This window comes from Aethina tumida, chromosome 3 (genome assembly GCF_024364675.1).
Source record: "Aethina tumida isolate Nest 87 chromosome 3, icAetTumi1.1, whole genome shotgun sequence".
Taxonomy (NCBI): Eukaryota; Metazoa; Arthropoda; class Insecta; order Coleoptera; family Nitidulidae; genus Aethina; species Aethina tumida.
Window position 1 is genome coordinate 34,682,738 of NC_065437.1, and position 15,252 is coordinate 34,697,989.

Sequence of the window (15,252 nt, forward strand, 5' to 3'; positions counted from 1 at the left end):
TTACCCCCAGTAGTTTGATCGATACACCATTCGCACACGTTTCCTACTAAATACATCGTGCGATAGGAAAACATGTACGTGAATGGGCATTGAATGAAAATTTACACCGGTTCGCGAGGCGAAATGCAGATGTCCATAAATACAACACCATCGATTAGTCGACAGTGGCAGTGACATCCGAAGAAATTTAACAAAATTAAACCTAATTGGAATCGAGATAAACACGATTAATTGAGATTGTCCACGTTCAATTGCGAGATACTCCAGTAATGAACGCTAACGCTCAGTCAGAGAAATTGTCTGATTTGAATAGGAGAATACTGGAAATTAAAAAGAAAATACAATTGTCAGGTATTTATTATTTTTCTATACTTCAGTTAGGTTATGACTAATTTGAACCTAAAAAATTCGACAATCAAATAATTTAATCCAAATGATAAAAATAATTCCCCTCTGTGTTTTAATAATTTAAAAATTTGTAAACGTTACAAATAAACCAATAATTGGACCCATACGATCAACCAGTCATCGAATTCAATCATAATTTATCCAATTAATTAGGATATGATATGTGTATAGCATTCGGAATCGTTATCACCAAGGCGCATTAAACGCATCAAATAAATTATTGTAAATATCGCATGAAAAAATATCTTGCGTAACCCCCTGCATTAATTCTCAATTACGTTAAATTCCGCGATATCGATGAAGAAATTTTCAATTAATTTTATTGATATGTATCTCGCTGTGGCGATACTTTATTAAATGATATGTAATATTCGCATTCACTTTTTAATTAAGCCATATTGTTAATTATGTGTATCATTTTCTTGCAATCACCAACAAGTTTAATGTTGTGACACAATTAAATCGGGAATCGACAGTTGGATAACGCAGTGATATCACATGAAATTTTAATTTATCGTTTTTATGCAAAAGTGATATTACAGTACGAAAATAATAATAAAATTAATATAAAGATAGGAATCAAGAGAGTTCCCATGGAACATATTTCGTGTCTTTAAACTGTATCTGGTTAAAAGTTGCCAAATGTTACTGTAAATGAACGTAAAATGTAACTTGTGATCTGTGGGAGCAGTTCTATTGTCTCAGGAATGTAAATATAAACAAACACATAAGGTAGCGAATTTTCACATTTCATCCAGTTATTTACATATATAAACTTGTGTACATGTATTTGTTTGAACTTATTTTATCTTGTATAGTTATATAATTTTTAATATAAAGGACCGTAAAATATATGTGCATTAAAAATTCATGGGTATATTTTATATAGATTAGAAGTGTAGTAGATGAAAATAAAACAAAATTCTATTTAATAAAATCTATTGTGGTGTTATAAGTGTACAAATTGTAATTTTTATAAAATAACTGCACCTTAAAATATGTTTAAGATTAGATGAGTATAACTTTTATAATTTATACAAAATTATATTTACAAACTATAATTGAGCTAAACATTGTATGACATATTTTAAAACTTTATAAATGTAATAAATATGTACAAATTAATTATTTTTTTAAACTAATATTTACATATTACATAAATATGATTGGCAGAGATATACAAATCATCATTTTAATTGAACATCAACATACAAATGTGTTAAGAAACATTATATAAGAGAGAAATAAACATTATATTTGTTTTACACATACCAATTTATTGTACATTTTTGCATGTAGTCAATCAACCAATTTTTTACTTGGCCAATAAACTGATGGAACATAAAACACCTCCTACAAATATATTAGACAATAAATCGAAATTCATAAAATTATACAATAAATTGAGATGTGCAAAACATTAAATTTTGAGATAAATAACAATTACAATAAATAATTTAAAATCCAGGTCCACAAGGATGTTTTCAGTCTTGATAAAATTAATGTGTTAAGTAACGTTCTCATGAAATTATGGCTTGAATTTTACCAAGGGTATGTTCTTTGTAGAAAGACATTTATCACATGCCCACTCTGCATATACTTCGGCAGTTAACATTTGGAAGGCTCCTTCTGTGAGGCCAGTGCATCCCCTGTGAAACCAAAAATTGCATCCACTTTCACATAATATGGCTTGATCATTGTCATGTACTTCTTTATGGCACACTCCACAGGGATAAATTGGAGGAGCATTAGGATTCTGAGAATTAAAAACCATAGGTTGATCTGCTGGATACACTTTTCCAGCACTTACTGGCATTGGTTTTGAATAAATATTGTTCATGGGTGACATCATGAAGTTGTTGTTGTTCATGGATTGAGGAGGTGGGCCAATAGGTCCATTAGGAGCAGATATAGGCATACCAGGTCCATGTTGATTGCTCATGGGTCCAGCATTGTTCATAGGGGGACCAGAATTGCCCATCATTGGATTATTCATGTCACCATTCATAGGTCCCATTGGACTCCCCATTGGCCCTCCATTTCCTGGTCCACCAACCCCAACTCCAGGTCCCTGCATGGGACCCATGCCACCTATTGGACTGTGCATTGGAGGTCCTGTCATTGAATGCATGGGGCCATTTGGACTCACCATCATATGCTGTGGAGGACCATGCCCATGGCCTCCATGAGGACCTGGGCCTGGTCCTCCTGGACCACCGGGACCAGGGCCACCCATGTGATTCATTCTAGGCCCATTCATCATCATTGGATTGTTCATCATGGGGTTTTGGTGGGCATTAGGGCTATGCATCATTGGTGAACCCATACCCATCCCTGGGCCCATGGGTCGACACATATTCATGTTATTCACTCCTGGAGGCATGCCTGGCATGTTTGGACCAGATGGAGGACCTGGCATGCCAGGTCCCATTCCCATTGGTGAATTCCTGACCATAGTCATTGAGCTACCTATTGAACTAGGACAGTCGTCAAATGGATTTGATGCTACTATTGTGTCACCATATCCAGATAAAGGTGGAGGTAGTAGATCCTGTACATTAGGTGGCGTTTGGATTGGGGTTTGGACATTTTTTCGCCTCTTCTTTGGGTTAGCCACACTGCTTGGCAAGTCACCCATGTTGGGCACGTTCATTCGAAATGGTGACATGTGACTCATTTTGCCAAAGTGGAATATTTTTACTGTTGCTGTTTATGTGCACATTAGGCGACCCCTTAATTCTTCTGTCTAGAATTCAATGTAGTGTTTGACTTTAGTTCTTTATTATATGCCATTGCACTTGGTAAGGTTATGTTTACAAACTTCTTGGCTTATTATAATTTATTATTCATTATTCGTTAAAACGAATACGTTCAATAATTCATATCTATCCTTGGACATCCACAAATTCAATATTGACATTCCTGAAAATAAAATGGACACTAATTTTAAAAATTCTTTCTTTTACAAAACAAAGTGTTTCCACTTACCTTAGTGTTATACATCGGTCAGTTTTATCTATAAGATTTTTATTTTAAAGTTGACTTATTTTAATTCCTTTCTTTTGATTGATTATTTATTTTGCAAACAACCCCAAAATAAAAATTGAAAGAAACACTGCAATAACCTGCATTACCGGCGCGTTGATAAAAGCGCGCCAAATTTGAAATCTATTCTTATTCCTCATGATTATTTAATTCCTACAAGAATAATTTGAATAAATACATGCTGTTGAAAAAACATGTCATACACTTTAAGGAGATATAGTGTGGCTATCTATATTTTTACAATTAAAAACAAAATATATTATCAAAAAATACGTCTCCAAAATTAGTTCTTGTTGCTCATTAAGACTCTATCACGATTAAAAAGATTCTTTAAAGTTCGTGACAGTTTTATATTTTTACTACCCTGTATAATGGAATGAGTTAATTAAATAATGATAATATTTTTAAAAATGTATTACAGAGGGTCAAAGAAAAGCATTATTTGAAGACTGTGAAGACGAACGCAAAACAAACTGCGACGATATCTTAAAATTAAAAAAAGAAATATCCCATCTAACAATATCTTTGTATGAAAATGCGAATGTATCTGCACAATACAGAATCAAGAGACAAAATAAAATATTGGAGCAAATAATTGGGCCATTGGATGACAAAACCTGTGATCAAGTCAAAGAGTTACTAGACTTGCAAATTATTGACAAATCTAAACATATAGATATTTTAAGGTTTCAAATAAAAAAAGTACTGTAAGTATCAAATAATGAATAGTTTTTAAAAGCGACTTTCCAGAGAAAAAAGAAGCTGGCGGATTTGGGAAAACAATACAAGGCCTTAAATACTCAGGTTGATAAGAAAATTCTAAAAGTTAGAGTGGATTTACCTGTTAAAAAGGTGGTTTAAAATATTAACGTATTAATCGTATTTATGCATTCGTAAATGCAAAAATTGTGTTTTCAGTCTACATGCGAATTACAAAATAACATTCACGCTGTTGAATTACAAATCCGCGAAGCCACCCATGTAAAAAAGAAATATTTGGATATTAGAAAATCTCTGAAGGACGACGCCTCTAAATTCGAAAGTAATATTATAAAATTAAATGAAGAAATAAGTACGCAAGCCAGAGATATAGAAAAGCTACACAAGGTAACAACAAATTTTCATTAAGTCAGTCATTCAACATCTATTTTGAAGATCTTAGATGAAGCTATAAAAATGAAAACCGCGGCGAGGACCAGGTTGTTACAAGAAGAGAAAGTAGTAGCTGCGTTTGCCAGTAGTCGTGAAAAAGAACTGAGTGAGGGACGAAAACTAGTCAACGACAAAAAGCAAGAACTGGAGAAGTTAGAGAAAAAAATCTTCCAAGGCAATAAGGTTGTTGCAAGGCCTGAACCGGAAGGTGCCGAAGAAGATAAGGATGACGAAAGACCTGAAACACCTCCCCATCCATGCGAAGCTTTGGCTCAAGACTTTGAAGTTCTCAAGAAGGCTACTGGAGGTATATCCATTGAAGAAGTCTTGGACCGGTTCAAAACACAGAAGGACACGAACGAGAGGTTAATGGTGTTACGTAAAAAGTCAGAAAATGAAAAGAGGAAGTTGGAGAAACGCAAGGACAGTTTGGAAACACAACTGGAGGGTTTCAGATATGCAGAGGTGAAGGATGCGGAAAGGAAATCCAATGAGATTGAAAAACTGCAAAATTTAATAGAAAATGAAATTGAGAGAATTAAAGAATATAAACAACAAGTTGCGGGGAAGGAAGACGGGATTAAAATGGTGATATGCGGTCTTAGATCGATGTACCTTTGTATTAAGCCTGTCAGAGCTCCAAAGGAGGATGAAAATCCTTTAGTCATTTTGGAGAAAATTAAGGTGTATGTCCAAGACATCATGCAAAAAATGGAACAAATAAATATATCCCCAAATCTTGAAAATGCGTCGAATGTAAGAATTGGTTATTTTTTAAATTATATATGACTAAGTCATTAATTTTAGATGTTGTACGATGTGAACGACGATAAATGGTTACCCACTCCTTATACCAGTTTAGTACGTAGAACGCCTCTGCCTCAACCGGGAACATCGCCAGCACCTGCACCTCCGCCACCCCCAGGTACGAGGAATTAAAAATTAATTACACATCTTTTATATAAAAAATATTTTAGGTTCAGAAGACGAAGATGAAGTACCATCCAGGGCTTATCTCAAAAGACAAGCTCAATTGGTTGTCGATGCAAAGACAAGAAGAAAAACACTTAAAATAAGAAATTAATCATATTACCAATCCATCTAATTGTGAAAGTTTTGTATTCTGTATTACTTACCTTGCACAAATAAAAAACTTTTGTAAGAAAATAATTCAAAAATATCTGTTATGGGTTACTTTATTTAAATTAACTTTAAATATAAAATACAAATTTTGGCTGATTCTTTATATGCATTTAAAATACATTTTTTAAATTTGTTTAAAACTTGAACTTATTATTAATAAGAATATATACAAAATCTACACATTTTTAAGAGTTATACTATCAAAGTAGTCAATAAAAACAATGAACTAGAGTTCAAGAAAAATTCAATGATATACAGCATCCATGGCCATATAAAATGAACATAAATCAGTCTCATTAAGCTAAGAATTTGCTAAAAATAACACAAGATTGTAAACTAAAATCTATAAGGTATACACATTTGACTTCAGCTCTAGTTTAAAAAATGAAACGACTATTCCTCTCTAAAATTACAAATTTGCCTTAGAATTTGATTCAAATACTTTTACAGAGATATGTTATTCAAATGAATGTTTTTATTTTTACTAAAAGGAACTGCGATTATTAGCTAAGGCAATAATAGTACCCTGTTCTCCAATTAATTAAAGAGATTAAAGAAGAATAATTATTTCAATTTTTATACTACAAAATTTATTTATTTAAAAAAAATTACTACGAATCGAAATACTGTTTTAGCCTTTATAAAACTATGAGAATTGTATGAAATATTTCCTCATATATTATTTGCACGAATTTGGTCAGTAGTAAACAGTGTAAAAATGCAAAACAAATATGAGGAGTATAGAGAAATAGAAGCTAGATGTGATAATAAAGAAGAATATTAGCGGTCGTATTTGTTCATGTGTTCAGCATGAGTATAACTTTTAAAACTGTCAACCAAGTTTAAAATACACTCATCTAACTGTTAATGCTTCGAATATTTTAATAACAATCATCTACATATTAAAAACATTGAGTTAATATTTTTTTAAGTGGCAGTGTCCTATATTTGGCAGTTTCCATGTACTTTTTGCAATTAATTCCCAACATTTGTTTATATATGAAAAAATTTATATTCAAATTAGGGATTAAAATTATGAAATGGTGTTCATAATTTATTAGTGAATATTTAAATGTACCTTCCGTAGTTGTTGACTATTGATTACTTTACCTAGAAGCACCAAATATTTCATTCCTAATATAAATATAAAACAATTTTATCTATGCACGTAATATATTGTCTGCAGGTTTTTCTTTAAAAAATATTAATCATTTTACATAATCATTATGAAAATTACATATTAATAACATTAATTTTAGAAAGTGTAGTACGGAAATGGAGTACATTCAATCAACATGTGTCTGTGGAACTACAGAAATTAACTGAACTGGATCATTAAAAACGTTTTATGAAAATAATTGCCAGTTAACTTTGGTAAATTTACAGATACACTTATAATATACAAAATGATATTATGAAGAAACCGCTTGTCTTTGATGAATTTAAATACTAAATAAACACACATTCAATTTAAATTAATGAAACATGGATGATAGACGAGCTTTTAACGTGATATGTGAACATGTGTCGGTGGTAATCTTGAGCATGAATGAACTATTTGGAACTATCATGTGTCACCAAAGACAAGAGTTAATATCTGAACATCACATACTACTACTACTACATCTCTACATTCAAAAATATCCTTTTATTGTTTTACTTTTGCTAATATATTTGGAGGCTTTACATGTGAAAATATGGTGAGGTTTCTTTCAAAACTTCTGTGTATAAAAACGTTCAGTCATGTTCATTCATTTTTAAACAACAAAGCAAATGTATGTGGAATCAAGTTTTCTACCAAATTTGACAGATTCATGTTTTAATATGTTTCAGACCACAACTTTTAGCAGAAAGTAATGTTTTTAATTAATTAAAATGGATATTAGTTTTTCAACACATTATAGGGCAGTGATGTTATTATTAATGATTTAATAATAAATAAAATGGCAGTGAGGGAAAATATTTAGTTATAAAAATAACAAAAATTCATTTCAATTATGTACAGTTTTATAGCATTTTATGTTTCAAGAATTCAATTAATATATTCAACAATTTATATATAAATTACTTAATAAATACAATACACTTAGAGAACACACTTATGGAGTTCAATTCAACAAATTATTCAAATTAAATAACTGCAGCTTTAAGGCATCTCTGATTTCATCTTCATCTTCAGAGAGAAACGCCATATTTTGGGTTTCTTAGATTATGAAGAATACAGAAGAGACGATCTAACATATATTATAAACAATATTTAATTGGCACCAGGTGGAGAGTGGTTGCTTAATTAGGATATCTTTGGTAATAAATAGTTCTAATTGAGTTTTTTATGAAATAAATTAATACTCTGCAATAACATTCACAAGTATATATGAAAAAATAGTTACTTACTAAATAAAACAAAGATTACTTACACAAATCAGTAATAATATTATATATTCATTTTTCAAGATTAAAAATATAAATTAAATAGATTAAGTTGTTAAAAAGCCAAGTTATTTCTTTATAACTTTAATAACCTTTCAAACTTTAATAAATAATCCTGTTGACAAAAAAAATTATGGTTAGCTGAAATTTTATAAGAATCAAAAAGGCACTTTCCTTACTTGATCTTGATAGATTATCAGAATTAATTTATTTTGCAGGTTTTGTCTAAAATTTGTTCACAAATCTAAGTTATTGATTTGAAAATTTTTTTAGGTAAACTGGTACAATCCACCATAAAACAATAATTAATTATCTGACGTTGTACTGACGGGTAATTCGATTCAATTAAAACATTATTTAATTAAAAATCAACGTACCGACAAATGACTGGTTAATTGGTTATTTAATTTTAGTACTAGTATAAATGTTTAGTATTTAGCACTAGCGTGTAAGCGTTGTTTATTGTTAATCGAATGATACATCGGTCATTAATCAGTCAATTAATTGTTAAGTCATTAGGAAGTAATTGTCATCGCAAGCACTATATGCAAATAATTATCTCAGTTTCGACACCTCTTGTATAATTAAAAAAGTTTGTGCATGAACCTGTCAATTTCGGACCCAATCAATCCCACTTACCGGTTGGACATAAAAGTATATGATAAAATAACAGATAACATATTAAATTGAAAGTTGAACACAACATAGCATGAGGAGGTACCCGATCAAGTCATCCCATTCGACGGCCCCTCCCATTCGATCAGGTACTCCATTTTACCTGTCGGTCCGATGCGCTTGGCTTTTACTAGAAAACGTTCACCAGTCGCGATGCGATTCGCCGCGCCAAAGTAAATGTTCACAGAGGACTTCAAATCGTTCATACATATTTCTGGTTCCTGCTTCACCGGACTCGGTTTCGGCGTGGGTGGGTTCGTTGGAGTCTTTTCTTTGTCCGGAGGTTTTTCAGGCCGTTGACGAAGTCTAAATGACAACAAATTAAATAATAATACCATTAAACGAAATACGTTAAAGTACCTCCTGCCGTTGAGAGTGTAATCCATGCCAACAGGTGATGTCTGGCTAGACCTGGGCGCCGCCGGAGACCAATCTTTGGCATCGGGACGAGCCGGCACCACCGCAGCGTTCTTACTGGCAGTCTGTCCGGTCCCGGTGGTAGTACCTTGATGATGGGCACTTCTACTTCGGCGAAAGCGTTTTCGTTTCACCTCCCCATTCGGTCCAATCAAAATGTCCTTTTCACTCAGCTGCCGTTTGATCGGCCGCATCAATGGCTTACCAGGTATCACAGCAGTTAAAGGTATCGGCAGCGTGATCGAGTCCTAAGTTAAAATAACAATAATTATGGGGAAAGTTTGAAAAATATATATTCTCAATTACTTTGCGTTTTTGTTTAACGTCCTCTACCCCCGTGCGCATCAGGGCCAAGAACGGATTGTTCTTGCCCTCGAAATCTTTGGGCGGCGGTATAATTTGGTCCAGAGTACTCTTAGATGAGGTTTCGTCGCCGCTCGTGTCGCACGGCGTGTGCAAAAGATCCGAAATGCCGGTATCGGCCGTTGCAAATTTTCTGGCGTTGCTTTTTGAACAGGCACCATTGTCTGGGAAGTCGTTGCTCAAATCGGAGACGATGGATGTGGCGTTGGAAGTGGGTGGTGTGGGCGGTGCGGACACCGAATTGGGCGGCGTCAATGGCAGTGATTCGTTCGTTTGGGGTTTCGTGTCGAGGGTGAGTCGCTTTGAGTGACCCAATTTGGCATCGGCAGAACTACCAGCTAAACAAATTGTTTATTTTGCCCATTTAATAATTTTTAAATCAGATATTATTATATCAAGAAAATATTAATATTGTGTTATTATTAAAATATCTGTAAAACTACCAATTTTGACAATAAATGTTCATTTTTGACAAACATATTAACCAAATATCATCCTATAAGGAACCATTATTGGTACCGCCAAATTTTATACAGAGTGTTCTTTAATTAGCTTTAATTTTGTACATCTTAAAACATCAATATAATTTATTTTCAATGGAACATTATGTATGTTTCTGAATAATTAAATTAAATATTAGAAAACCTTTCAAATGGTATAAGAATTCCCCCTACATAAAATAAATATTAAGAGATTTTAACAAAAAAGTAAATTAATAATTTGGTTTCACTGTTTTTTTTCTATTTCATTTTACTTTAACTGTACCATTATTCCAAGATCCGGAATTTAGTTTTTATTCATGAAGTTTGCATAGTTCTTTTCAATTCTATCCCACATTCGCCACAGATATGAAACATATCAAGAACATTTTGATTTGTATAATTATCGCCGTTTATAATATACTATTGCCATTATCGGATTACAATGACGTTAATAAGAATTATTAGTTGGCACACTACTATCAATACACACAGGAAAATGAGCGTTATTTTAGGTGATATCTCTGATGATATTATTTTTATGTAGAATGAATATTATTAATATTCAACTTAATTGTGCTAAAACAGATATAGTGTTCCATTGTAAATGATAAAATAATAAGTTATTGTTTTTTAAAATGTTCAAAACTAAACGTAAATAACATGTATGCCAAATATGATCTAACTATCCAGCATAAAAATTGGTGGTTTTGCAGACATTTTAGTTAAACCCTCAATTTATCAAAATCTTTGAAAAAAAAAAAAATATTTTAAAACCTATTGGATTTGGGTATACACGTTTTATAAACAATTTCATGTAGTATTTCAAAGTACAAAAATATGCAGGGTTCCATTGAGAAGTTGAAATTGCTAAAAAAATTCAAATCAATACTTTTTTCCGTTCTTCATATACTTCTAATGAATAAGCTACGTGAATTACTCTGTATATATCTATATACTTACCAGAAGCAACTCTGCGTTTGGGTCTCTTGAGTATCCTCTCTCGTTCCCTATTGGTCATCGCCAACAGCTTCTTCTTTCGCTGCAGGCTCATTTTTTTGAACGGTACGCTCTTCTTTACGGCGCCCGAGTAATCCCCGGCTCGTAAACCCAACGGTTTACGAATATTCTCCAGACTGGCGGACTTGGTGGTTGTATCTGCCACCTTGGTAGACAGAACAGTCTCCGGACTGGGACAGGGAGAATCCGTTTCGGAGACGGCAGTGTTTTGCAAATATGCAACTCCCATCATTAAATTTACCATGTGTGGATCACTATCTATAGTCCTAAATTCAGAATATTACGTTAGTGTCGTGATTTTTAGAATTTTAAAGTTGACTACCGTGGAATCGTTGTTTTATCTGGGGCGGGAAGTAGTTGTAGGCGACTGTTGCCTTGCCACAAATCCCGTAAATCTTTTTCGGTGACCCTGCCGACCGGCGGCAGTGTCATGCAAGGCTTTGGTGGTGGCAGTCTTACACGAAGGCCCCATATCGTCGTGCGTTTCTTTATTTCGCGACCGCATTTAAAACGGTTACGATTGTTTGTCAGAATTGACAATATATTCTCTCTCCTTTCGTGTTTAGTTACGGTCGCTATCTGAAAATTGTTACATGTTATATAAATATTTTTTTGTGTGATATAAAATATATTTTACCTTTGGTGGGAGCTGTAAAGCATGCCAATTATCATTAATATACGGTATAACAACGGCGTCTAAATCATAATACTTTTTGCAGTTGTACACAGTCAAATTGAACAACATTAAATGGACAAGATCAACCCATTTAATCTCCAATCTTCTGAGAAATTCTTTACCTTGGTTACATATTGAACAAACAAATACATAAAATCTACAACAGAGAATTGTTTTAAAAATATTTATACTGAATCATACACATTTTTTTTACCTATCACCACAGTACAAAGGATATTGCAAACAGTCTAAACATTTGTCGTGAAACCATTGGCGGCATCGGCCACACTGCATCATTTGTTTGTACCATTCACCATTTCTGCCACAATAACAGTATATCTGTTCCAAGTTAACTCTGTGATATGTGTCCCAGGTCAATGTGTTCAACTAAAAGAATCACATTGATTTCACAATTTCCATACATAAACAGTGGAAAGACTTACATCATATGGTAATACTTTGACACTTGATGTTGCAACATGGTTTTCATTATGGCTACTAGTTGTACTTTTTACAGTTTTTTGTTTGGAATCACTTTTCCTCAGTCTATAAGGTTCACTTTCAGTGCATCTCTTGCACATCCACGACGTTCCTATTACATAAATTAAAAAAAAAAATGTTAAAAGTTTGCATTTGTGTGTTGATTAAGATATAAAAATTAAATTTTTATGGTTCTCAGAGATGTAGTACCACTTGTGTATTTGTGTACTTAAGTTAAAAATAACAATTGACTCAGTTTACAGTCAATATTAAAACAAACTAACAATTGTTGCATTATTAGTAAACAGTATATCATTTTAAGGAACACCAATTAAAATAACAAGATGGAGACTCATATAACAGTAGAAGTAAATATAACAATAAAAAGTCTATTAGATAAGTATCAAATTAGATATTATATGAAATTAATGATTCATTATAAAAATATAATTGTTTAAAATTACCTTCCTTTAGGCAGTATGTTGGTATTTCAGGCTGATGACATTTTTGGTGATATCCCCTTCCACATTGATCACAAACTCTGATATCATTTTCACTTTTCTGTGATGATTTTTTACAAATAACACACAATAAATACTCAGGTTCTGTTGTATTCAATTTTGTTAGATCTTTAAAATTAGAAAAGTAACTGGTATTGTCTCCATATTTCACTAAACACTCTTCACGAATGGAATCCACCTCAACAATTGTTCCAAAGTAGTACCTTCCATCTTTCTGTTTGACTAATACTTCGCCTCCAGCATGGAAATCAAACAGTTCCTTCTCCATTGGTGTTGTGGAGTCTGGCTCATCTTCATCACTGCTTTCTTGTGAAGATTCCATGTTACTTTTTTTGATGCGCGAAGTAGAAAGGTGGTTCACAGCCGTGTTCATTTTGTGTTTTAGTCAGGAGACTGCTTTACTAAAATGTTTGAAAAATGTTGTTAATCAACTAAAGTCATTGGTGCATTTTATTTGATGTTTTAATTAAACCTGGACAGTTTGCTTCGCGTACAACAAACCATTGTCGACAAAAAACATTAAAACACAATTTATGCCACAATTTGAGGATGCACAACACAAACAACACGGGAAATAATTCGAGACCAGTTTCACTACTTATTATTGCGAATTTTAGCAAACTTCATCAACTTAAGTGTTTCATCTATGATATTAAACAATACCAATATATTTTACTTACAATAAGCTGAATCCCTGCATTAAATTTGAGTCCATTCAAGTTGCATTGCTTTTGCGGCCATTATCAGAACTGTTTGACTAAAAACCCGCCAATATCAACGTCTTTCGAACTTTCTTATTAAATAAAGTGTAAGTAATAAGTTGTGCCAGGACATTTTTATGTGATTTTTAAATCATAAAATCATATGTATACAATTATCTTCGACAATTTCATAATACACTGCTTAATTATATTTTGAAATTTAACGGCACTAAAAATTACTCCGAAACTTTTCACCAGAGGTCGCCATATTATTGCGCCTAACAAGGCTTGCCAACAGTAAATTAGTACCTAACTGTTTGCAAATACCGCCTTTTATGCTAAAAATTGCTGCGTCAATTTCCTTGAATAATTCTTAATTCAACCGTTAATTTGAATGGCCACTAAATAAACTTAATAAATTAATAACTGTCATTATTACAAATAACTTGCTAACTCTACAATAGATTTTCATTTCAAATTTACGTCGTTATTGTTACAAGACTATTTAAAAAATTTATTTATTATAAAATATATTCAGCTTTAATACATGTAATTTTTAATATGTATAAAATACTTTCCAGTGTCTACGTTATTTGCGATCCTCTCATGTGAGTACAATTCACTTTTTTGACTTCTTGTAATTTATACACAGAAATTAAAAAAAAAAAAAAACAAAATATTCCATTATAGAATGTATTCAATTTTAACACATGAAATTTTTGTTTCAATAGGTATAAAATACTTATGTATAATTATACAGAATTTACTTACATTATTTTTGATAGGTTTTATACAGTAGGAAAAGCGTTTGAGACAGTAGAAGTCTGCCCCATATTGTTCATGTGTTTCTTTCAGGATTCAGATGTATTGTATACATAATTAACAAAGAAAATTAAAAAAATACATTTTTTATATTTTTTTTCTTTAAAATAGAATTTAACAATTATTTAAACTAAGACAGAAGGGTAATATATTGTAAAAGCACTTTTTAATGTGCCTCGTCGTGTCTGCAGACAATGAGATAACTCCAAAGGCTGACACAAACGTAGTTCGCGAACATTGCCGATTTTTAATTTTCAAAAACTATTTATTCGTGTGTCTGATGGATTCAGTTACGGAAAGGTTTTTAATACTGCGTCTTTTCTTATTATGATATGGAGTCATCCAGTAATAACATGAAAAAATTATTAACATGATCATTCGAATTAAATGTTAATTAGACATAAATAAAAATTAAATAGTTAGTTTTCTTATGTTCTATATATGATGTGCCTTACCAGCCTCAAACCTCAAGAGTTACCACTGCAGAGAGTATATTATTTGACATCCTGTTGGATGAATGCAATTTACATATACATTACATTTTGTAATGAATGCAGTTTTACATACACAAAAAAAACTTTAAAAAATATTTTAGTTAGCAGATATAATTTTTGTTTTAATAGGTACAAAGTACTTTCTTTATTTGTGATTCTGTTGAATAGATGGCTACAATCACAACTAGAACAAGTAGTGCAAAGAGTGGGATAATAAGGGTAAGTCATTTTAATTATATTAAAAAAATAATTAAATAACAAATATTTACAAAATAATGCATTTATTAAATCAATAAATTGACAAAAAGTTAACAGTATTTTTAAATAAATATTAACAAAAAATATGAAGTAAAATAAAGAAAATTAAGACAGTAATGAATTATAATTTTACCTGACTAATAAATCACTTCTGCAACAATTACTTTC

The 15,252-nt window shown here is 32.0% G+C and overlaps 3 protein-coding genes across 3 annotated transcripts; 1 reads left to right on the plus strand and 2 right to left on the minus strand.

The window, feature by feature from the left end:
- Positions 1-1,354: 1,354 nt before the first annotated feature.
- Positions 1,355-3,541, minus strand: LOC109595410 (protein pygopus). Its single transcript, XM_020010759.2, has 2 exons — positions 3,397-3,541; positions 1,355-3,330 (listed from the first exon to the last, which is right to left on the minus strand). The coding sequence occupies exon 2, from the start codon at positions 3,083-3,085 to the stop codon at positions 1,937-1,939; it is 1,149 nt and encodes a 382-aa protein (XP_019866318.1). The 5' UTR covers positions 3,086-3,330; positions 3,397-3,541; the 3' UTR covers positions 1,355-1,936.
- Positions 3,542-3,864: 323 nt separating this feature from the next.
- On the plus strand, positions 3,865-5,785 carry LOC109595356 (outer dynein arm-docking complex subunit 3; the record flags this gene model as incomplete). Its single annotated transcript, XM_020010696.2, has 6 exons — positions 3,865-4,155; positions 4,204-4,305; positions 4,372-4,560; positions 4,609-5,361; positions 5,413-5,530; positions 5,583-5,785. Coding segments are annotated over 6 exons (1,560 nt in total), but the record flags the coding sequence as incomplete, so codon positions are not given.
- LOC109607420 (uncharacterized) lies at positions 5,784-13,722 on the minus strand. Its single transcript, XM_020023903.2, has 10 exons — positions 13,490-13,722; positions 12,753-13,210; positions 12,252-12,400; positions 12,023-12,195; positions 11,770-11,965; positions 11,455-11,711; positions 11,076-11,398; positions 9,577-9,971; positions 9,214-9,518; positions 5,784-9,159 (listed from the first exon to the last, which is right to left on the minus strand). The coding sequence occupies exons 2-10, from the start codon at positions 13,180-13,182 to the stop codon at positions 8,904-8,906; spliced, it is 2,484 nt and encodes an 827-aa protein (XP_019879462.1). The 5' UTR covers positions 13,183-13,210; positions 13,490-13,722; the 3' UTR covers positions 5,784-8,903.
- Positions 13,723-15,252: the final 1,530 nt, after the last annotated feature.

Bases quoted from the DNA above. Each gene is read 5' to 3' on its own strand.
- LOC109607420 (XM_020023903.2), bottom strand. From the start codon at position 13,182: ATGAACACGGCTGTGAACCACCTTTCTACTTCGCGCATCAAAAAAAGT. The intron at 11,966-12,022 runs GTAAAAAAAATG...TCTCTGTTGTAG, and splicing joins CCTTTGTACTGTGGTGATAG to ATTTTATGTATTTGTTTGTT. The intron at 9,519-9,576 runs GTAATTGAGAAT...ATTTTAACTTAG, and splicing joins ACGTTAAACAAAAACGCAAA to GACTCGATCACGCTGCCGAT.
- LOC109595410 (XM_020010759.2), bottom strand. From the start codon at position 3,085: ATGAGTCACATGTCACCATTTCGAATGAACGTGCCCAACATGGGTGAC.